General features: G+C 40.1%; 1 protein-coding gene across 1 annotated transcript; it reads left to right on the top strand.

Annotated features, from left to right (window-relative positions):
* Positions 1-681: 681 nt before the first annotated feature.
* LOC104168689 (selenoprotein T) lies at positions 682-8,421 on the top strand (the record flags this gene model as incomplete). Its single annotated transcript, XM_009709358.1, is given in 5 exon segments — positions 682-792; positions 2,021-2,147; positions 3,629-3,716; positions 5,484-5,635; positions 7,617-8,421. Coding segments are annotated over 4 exon segments (451 nt in total), but the record flags the coding sequence as incomplete, so codon positions are not given.
* Between the last annotated feature and the right edge of the window lie 212 nt (positions 8,422-8,633).

The following is an 8,633-nucleotide window of genomic DNA, read 5'->3' as shown; positions in this document are numbered from 1 at the left end:
ACAGGACCGGGAACGTTCGCTGCGGTTCCCGGAGCGGAGTCTGGTCCGGGCTGTGTCATGCGGGTCTGTGAAGCACCGCAACAGGCCCGCTCAGTAGAAAGTACTTTGATTTCTTTTGCGGTAAGATGAGGCTGGGTAATTTCTGTTTCTGTTATTACAGAGGCAACTGGTAGAAGTGTGAGCCAAAGTACGGCTCTGTAATGTTTAACTCTTCTGCAGTTAATCTGGTCATCCTTGTACAGAAATAACAGGGAGTGATGTTACCTGTCTGTGGGCAGTCCCAGAAAGAGTTAAATTTAACTTGTGAGGAAATAAAACGGCATTGTGTGAATTTTTTTTTTTTTTTTGACACAGAGCAAGGGGATACTTGTGCTGACTTTCTAACGTAACTGCTTTTTACAGGGGAAACAAGTGATTCCTTGCTCAGTGGGCTTTACCGAAGTATTGTGTGTGTGCTAGTACATGAAAGCAAACCTGTGTAAACCCAAGTGCCTAGCCAGCTGTTCAGGAGTTTTGATGTGTAACTTGGCTGCAAATCAGTTTTCTTCTTTGGCATGAAAAGTTTGAGTTTTATTTTAAACTGAATGAGTTACGAACGGTGCGAGTACTGGTGTTGCCAGTTTAGCAGCGACTGTAACATGCAGCACTCCAGTTTCAGTGACAATCCCTGTCTGTGTTTAGTGTCTCCTGAGGCTACAGGCGGGTGTTTGAGGAGTACACGCGGGTTATTAGCCAGCGGTACCCAGACATCCGAATTGAAGGGGAGAACTACCTTCCTCAACCTATATATAGGTAAGCAAATGACTAGCACTACTGATCGTCTTTTTTCCAGTATGTAGGCCCAGCATGGTGAGTGGTGAATATGTGCATTTACACTTAAATAATACTGAAAATGGAAACTTAAGGTTTGGCTGTTTTGTTTTTTTTTTCCATTCTGATTACATACAAGTCTGGTTATCTTCTGCCTTCCAGATATCCACCTTAGTTTTCCATACAGTATTACCATCTGGATCGCTGTATGATGAAACCTGTCGTGTTGCAATCTAAAGTAAATATGATGTAATTTACTCTTTTTCACAGTGAATTTTTCCAGCTTTTCTTCATGATTGATCTGGATGTAAATTCACATTTGTTGCTCAGGCTTATGCCCTTAATGTCAAATTCCTGTAATAGGTTAAGGTTGCAGAGGAGGGAAGAGTTTGTTTTTAAAATCTAAGTCACGGGAGAGCTAACCTCATCGGAGAGACTACCAGGATGTCCTTAACTGGGGCAGGGGGAGCAGGAAAACCAAAGAAGTTTGGAAAAAAATTTGGAAAAAGTCAAAATGAGTATAGTGCTATTCCTGTTGTTTAAGCCGTTGTGTACGTGCTAGAGTGTGATGCCATAGTTACTGTGGTGGCTTCTGAACCGATTCTTGACCTAATTACTGTAATAATTAACAATGGTAAGAATGCTACAAGATTGAATACCTCAGTGTTAATTTGCTCACTGGCTATAGGCTTAATTCTTACAAAAAACTGTAGGATTTGCTGCATCTACTGGGAAAATGCTTTGTGAGGAAGTAGTGCACGTCAATTAAACATGTCTCTTGTACTAGGGAACAACTTTAAGAAACTGAACGTGTTATCCAGTTTAGACATGTGTGAAGTTGAAAGCAATTTTCTATTTGAGGTCTGCTTAGGAAAAAAACCAAAACTGTATGCATGGTGTACAAGAATGGTTTTGTTAATGTGTGTTGCTTTTTTTGTTTGCATTTTTGTTTTCTTACAGTGAGAAACTTACTTGAAAAGTTTTGTATTTCCTCTGAAACACATGATTGTACATTATCAAAATTCTAATTAGGTGAATTAGAGCTATATAGTGGTGAAGTAGTAACTGTGAAGTGAGAAACTTACTTGAAAAGTTTTGTATTTCCTCTGAAACACATGATTGTACATTATCAAAATTCTTCTAATTAGGTGAATTAGAGCTATATAACTGTGAACCTTCTAAGTCACTTTTATGTGTTGTCTTTTGATAGGCACATAGCATCCTTCCTGTCTGTCTTCAAACTAGTATTAATAGGCTTAATAATCGTTGGCAAGGATCCATTTGCTTTCTTTGGCATGCAAGCTCCAAGCATCTGGCAGTGGGGCCAAGAAAATAAGGTAAATAGCATATTTTCTTCTTTCATTTTGAAAAAGCAGTTTTAGAATGACTTCATGAGAGTGCTGTGGGAGTACTTCACAGTTCTTACTGATTTAACTTTTATACACTGCGGCCTTAACAGAACCTTTAGGCTTCTGTAACTAAATACACTTGAGAATTTTACGGTAGCGTAATTATTTTTTAATAGTAGTGCTTCATGTTTTTGACAGACTCAGATTTAATTCTCAACATCTCTCTTTCCAAGCTGATGCTGCTGCAGAGGGACAGCTGGGGTTAATGTTACTGACCAAGATGATAAAAGATTTTTTTATTTTTTAGGGCTCGAGTACAGTTTCAAGTGGAATTGTTGGTGTTAAAATTACAGCTTTCCTTTTCTGTTGTCTTGTAACTATTTTGCAGTTCTTGCTTTCATCAGACTTTTAATAGATTAAGCATGCACTTAGATGGTGGTTAGAAAAAATCGAGTTGGAATTTTGTAGGTGTTTTTGCAGAACGTGCACAGGTGTGGCAGACTATTCCTTGTGCGATGAATATACCTGTGAGTCAGTACTGATGATGCCAACAGATTAATGTTGTACTCTAATTTATAGTAACCTTATGCCAGTTGTGTTCTGCTAAACAAAAGCAATTTATAAATTTATTAACCTGTATGAGTTTTATTGGTACACAAATCCTCAAACTGGGCCACCCAGTGCAGTGAGTCTCTGTCACCAGTCAGTTTGAATGTACAGAAGCTGTAATATATCCTCTTTAAGTACATGGGCCAAGTGCACTACCGAGCTAGGCTGGCTGTGGTACGCCTGTGATGTAAACAGCCAACAGTCCGCCATGCTAAATTCTTTGATGTTGCAGTAACTCCTGTGAATGCACCCTTGTGCATGAAAAGGGAATTGTAAAGGTGCTGGCGACGGAGGGAGATGCTGTGTTGTTGAAGATTGCATCCTCTCGTCCTGAGGTGCCAGTGCACAAAGAAAATTCCAGATTATTAGCTTGGAGAAATGCTAGAGGGTTGACAATTCTTGTGAACAAACGCAATTTGACTTGCTCTGCTGCTTATGTCTAAGGCCTGCGGTTCTTTGATCTGAAGTGTTACTCTGACAGCGACAGGCAGCATGTAGGAAGAGTTGCGTTCCCTTGTCATCCTGTAAGTGCTGTTGTAGCTACGTGCTTCTGCCAACTGGCTGTTAAGATGCGTGTAGATTTGTAGAGGAAAGGAGGGAGAAGGTGTAACTTGGTTTACATCAGGATTGTGCGTTGGGTGATCTCAGAACTATTTTGATACCTGTCTAGGGAAGGCAGTGTGCACAATCTTGTTAAAAAGAGGATGAAAGGAAGATATCTATGTGATTGGAAGATTACTTGACAAATTGCAGAGGGGAATTCCAAGACCCTGTAAACTTCTAGTGCTTGCTAAGAGTGAATAAAATAAGCTGTGGTTCATATGGCTGAAGTATCTAGGATTCTCTCTGTTCTCTTCTAGGTTTATGCTTGTATGATGGTCTTCTTCCTGAGCAACATGATTGAGAACCAGTGTATGTCAACGGGTGCATTTGAAATAACTTTGAATGGTGAGCCGAGAACTTTGTTTAAGGGCGTCTCGCTGTGTTGCGTATGTATGCATGGATTTGTGAGAGCTGTTGTGTTGTGAGAACAAGGGATGATGTTATGAAATGTGGTGTGTTTCAGAATGTGATGGTGCATGGTAATTGCTGTCCATTTTGAAACTTCAGATGTTATATCACAAGAAATGATGAAAATCATAAAAGTCTTATAAAGTGGTTTATACAGAAGTCAGTCACATATATTTTAAAATAGCTATGTAAAAACTTACTTAGAGGAATGCTTGGTCACTTGGAGTAACTGTATCATGTTCTTTATTTGCACGTGATATGCATTAAATAAGAAATGACCAACTAGGGAAGTGTACTCTCTAGTTAAATAGATGCTTTCCCTGTCCTGTTTTGTAATGTGGTTTAGCCTTGGGATCCTATTGAATCCATTGCTCTTCCCAGATTTTTGGTACCAGTGGACAGCAATACTGATTTTTCAGGTTAAGAATCTGGACCTTCTGCCTTCAAATAATTTTATAGTTTTAAAGATTATGTAAGCTTGATGGAGTACAGAATTTTTCAGCTTCTAGGTACAAGTGTGTAATTTAGCTCTGTGCTTTATAATCTCAATTTATGGCTGTGCAGGATGCATTTCAGTATAGTAGTTTCTAAGTCAAGTCATATACTGCACAACCTTTCAAAGACTGACTGTATTGCATCAAAGTAGTTGAACTCGATGCACTTCTGGTCCTAAATCTCAGATTAGAATTGGCAGCAGAGCCTTCCTAGGGGTGAGCAGTCGTGTCTGGACTTCTGTAAGTTTCTGGTTTGTGTTGTGGACAATGTGGTGCCAGTATGGCTTTTGTTTTATGTAGATGACAGCAATTGTATTTTTCAGTGTGGGTTCATGAAGTGCTGTAGCAGTCAGGGATGTTTGAGGGAGTCAGTGTTTGTCAACATTAGACATGAATGTTGTGCTTACCCTAAAGTATTTGCGGACTGTGCTGCCATTTTATATTTCCAGGGGAGGCGGGCGGGGGGAGTAGTGGTTGCAGCTACTTTGAGTGGAACCTTCCAAGCCTGATCTTGGCAAGCAGAACTTTTTGAGGATCAGGCTTAGATGTTAGGCAGAGTGAGATGAAGACTAATGAGAGCCACAAGTTTCAAAGAGTTGGCTTTGGTTTGAAAACTCAGTATGCTATTCTGCCACTCGCTATTTTTAGACATTTCTATCCATGGATATTTTGAACCTCTAAGTCCATATGATGTACTTCTAAATGGAGGCATTAGACTCTTTGTTCTCCTAGTTGGACTGGGTTTTGGTACAGCCAAAGGTTTGAAGCATTGTTGATACAGAGCCCTACATGTTTTCTGACTTTGTCAATGTAATGGGTACTTCTAAATGGAGGCATTAGACTCTTTGTTCTCCTAGTTGGACTGGGTTTTGGTACAGCCAAAGGTTTGAAGCATTGTTGATACAGATATTCTCCTCAATATAAAATAGTACCAACTCGCATAGCTTCCTAGATCTTTTAAATGTTTAAACTAGCCCTACATGTTTTCTGACTTTGTCGGCTATTTTTAGACATTTCTATCCATGGATATTTTGAACCTCTAAGTCCATATGATGTACTTCTAAATGGAGGCATTAGACTCTTTGTTCTCCTAGTTGGACTGGGTTTTGGTACAGCCAAAGGTTTGAAGCATTGTTGATACAGAGCCCTACATGTTTTCTGACTTTGTCAATGTAATGGTGCTTTTCTCCCCTCCATGTGTTTGTGGTAGATGTTCCGGTGTGGTCTAAGCTAGAGTCCGGCCACCTTCCTTCCATGCAGCAGCTTGTACAAATCCTTGATAACGAAATGAAGCTCAATGTGCACATGGAGTCAATGCCTCATCATCGATCATAGCCCCATCTATCAGCACTGAAACTTCTTGTAAGTCTTCTTCCAGTCACCAGCTGTCTGTTGGCTCAGACGTGAAGGACTGCGTGTTGCAGATTGAGTGTTGTAATTGAGTATTTGTTCGTTTAAAAATGTTTTACTGGAGAACCAGCTCTAGTGACTTTAAGTAAATTGACATGTATGATTTTACAGATACTGTTTTGGTGGGAGGTTTTGGTTTGGGGTTTGTTCTGTCTGTTTCAAAACTGGAAGCTGGCGTTCCTTTGGGCAGAAGAAGGTGTGTTACTGCGTGCAGGAGGCCTTAAGTTAGTGAACTGTATTGTGCAGAGCGCAGAAAACACACCGCGTTATGTGCCTTAAGGTAGTCTGTGTGTGCAAAGGATTTCTCTATACCTTGTAACCTAATTGAATTGCATGACCCTAGAAAGTAGAACATTTTCATACTCCCATCAGTGGCTGTACTGTTCGAACCTTTTGCAAATACTCCTTGACTATTAGGAGCAGAGGGTTTGCATCCATGCTTGTAGATTTTTAGGACAAACCAATTCCATGTTCCTATGTCACCTGTGGCTTTCAAAACATTTAGCTTACGATTCTTCATAGGAACATTGATGTGCTACAGAAAGACTATCTTGGTGCAAAAATTGACTGTTGACGCTTAGGAGACCACTTAAGTGAAGTATGGATTTCCTGTGGTGCAGTTTTTGGCACAAGAGCGCTTTGGTTTGAGAGACTGGTTTCTTGGCATTACCTTGCCAACAGATGCCCCACTTTCAGGTGACAGACCCTGTGCTGCCATGTCTGACAACTGACATCTTGCAACTCGTCTCACCATCTTCAACTGATGAGTTGGTTCCAGCTGTAGCAGTTCATGGCCTGGCTCTGTTCAGACGACTGCACAGGTTTCCTTTGGAGCTCTGTTTGATATGATTTGGCTTCTGCAAGTTCGTATTTACGTAAGCAAGAAGGTAGCACATGTTCAGAGAAACCTACACTCTGTAGGCAGTCTCACTCCTGGCAGGAAAGCGTGCTCTGTAACCAGGGCTCGCTGTGCTGTTTCTGGCTGCTTCAGAGCTCAGACTTCAAACCCTGCTTTTTTGCCCCATCGATCTCTCCCTCCACTGACGTTCCTGCGGCTTCCTGAAGTTGGGAGAGCAATTCAGAGAGATTGCTACCTCGAAGTCCTCATGCAGGGAATGTGAGAAACAGCTGACTTTTGATTCCTGCAGGCCCGTCCTGTTTGTTCAATTAAGTCTGGTTTGTCTTAGTAATTTAGCAAAAGTCATCTTAATCATGAAATATGTTGTTTCGTATTTTTAAAATACGAATTTAGTATTAGTATTTTTACTAATATTTAGTAAATAATTAGTACATTTAGTAAATAATTTAGTAAATAAAAATAGTAAATATTTACTAATATTTACTAATTATTTAGTATTAAAAAGTTTGGGGTTTCTTGTACTTTTCAGATGGGCTTGCTGAAGCCCAGCGTCTTATGTGTATGGATTTGGAGGGTCTCGCCCAGTATTCTTTGTTGCAAAGTAGATTGACGTCACTTTCAAGCTTATGAAGCACGCTAAGACTATTCTTTTGTAGAATTTTATGTAATGGGTTATGAGTTTAGAAAAACAGCAACAAAAAATGCCATTCAATTGTATCTCCATCCATGTGGAAAGTAACACTACAGGTTAGGAAAGTCTGACGGTGAGACTTAGCGACTTTGTGTTCTAGTGTCTCCGTATCTAAATTCATGCTAACGTAATATCCTTTTGGTGGTATCTTTGTAGGCAGTTGCCCAGAATTAAATAATAATAGTACTCTCTTGCCATGAGTTATGACCTCCCAAGGGACAGTGCTTGTAATTCAGGTTTTATAATCTGTCACGTACGTAGCCTGCTGTTCACCCTAGTTAACAGAAAACGCCTCGGCTCTCTGTTCCGGCAGTGCTGGAGATGGTTTGCTCGTTTAACGTGGGAGTCGTGGCCGATGGTAACGCTTGTGTCTCTGTTTCCAGGCATTAAGTGGTGATTTCCAAAGGCAGCGTGGCTCGGACCTATGAAGGCCTGTACTGAAGACAGGACGCTGTTAGTACAGACTGGATGCTTCTCTCGCAGCCACGTTGTGCCTCCTGAAAAAAAACTTAATGAAAGACCTCTTTCAGTGCTGGCGTGTTTCCAGATACTGCACGGTCATGGAGTGCAATAATACTGTATAGTTTTTTTAAGATTTCATTCAACCAGTTCATAGCGCAACAATGCTGGCATTACTAATTGTAACTTATTTTATATTCATGTTTCACACGATGGCAGATTGAGTTGATACCTAATTTTTCCTCGGGAAAAAAAAGTTTGTTTAATCTGTTGTATTTTATATGAATTTATGTTCTTTTTGTAGTTGAAAATGAAGTTATAGGAGTGTCTGATATTGTCCTAAACTGTTAAGTAATTGACAGCTGTCTATCAAGTATCTCTAATGTGGTTAAAGCAGGTTTGTATATTTTTCAAAACGTATGGCAGAGTTGAACAGTGCGTTATATACTAAATTATATAAACAAAATTATATGCAGAGTAATTACATCGTATTGTGATTTCAGTAAAAATTAAGATCAACGGCTCTTAAAGTTGTGTTGGCCGGCTCAAGAGGTTTTTTTTCTTGACCGTTCTGAAGAGATGAAAAGCTGGGCCTTTCTACTGTCCTAAACAGAAACCAAGAAAGTTAATTTAAATAAAGAGTTCTCATTTACTGTGTGAAGTACCTTGAGTCACTGATGGATATTCTTAGAATTGCAATTGAAAAGATGCATAAAAAGCCTACTTTCCAAAGTCATTAATCTTGTGTTTGTCTTGTCTAAGCCTCTCACAACCTTTGTGTTCTGGAAGGAACACAGAGAGCTTCGTCTTATCCTTCGTGCCAAAATTCAGCTGTGGTTAGAGGTCAGGTGCTGGTGCACCGGGGGAAGCTGATGGGGTTAGAGCCAAGTCTGAAATGCAGTTCTCTTGCAGGGGCTGGGAATTTTTCCTTGGGTTGGCTT

The sequence above is a fragment of the Cariama cristata genome, unplaced genomic scaffold (genome assembly GCF_000690535.1).
Source record: "Cariama cristata isolate BGI_N322 unplaced genomic scaffold, ASM69053v1 scaffold8101, whole genome shotgun sequence".
NCBI lineage: Eukaryota > Metazoa > Chordata > Aves > Cariamiformes > Cariamidae > Cariama > Cariama cristata.
The sequence above is the reverse complement of the archived record's forward strand: the minus strand, read 5'-3'. Positions and strand labels throughout refer to the sequence as shown.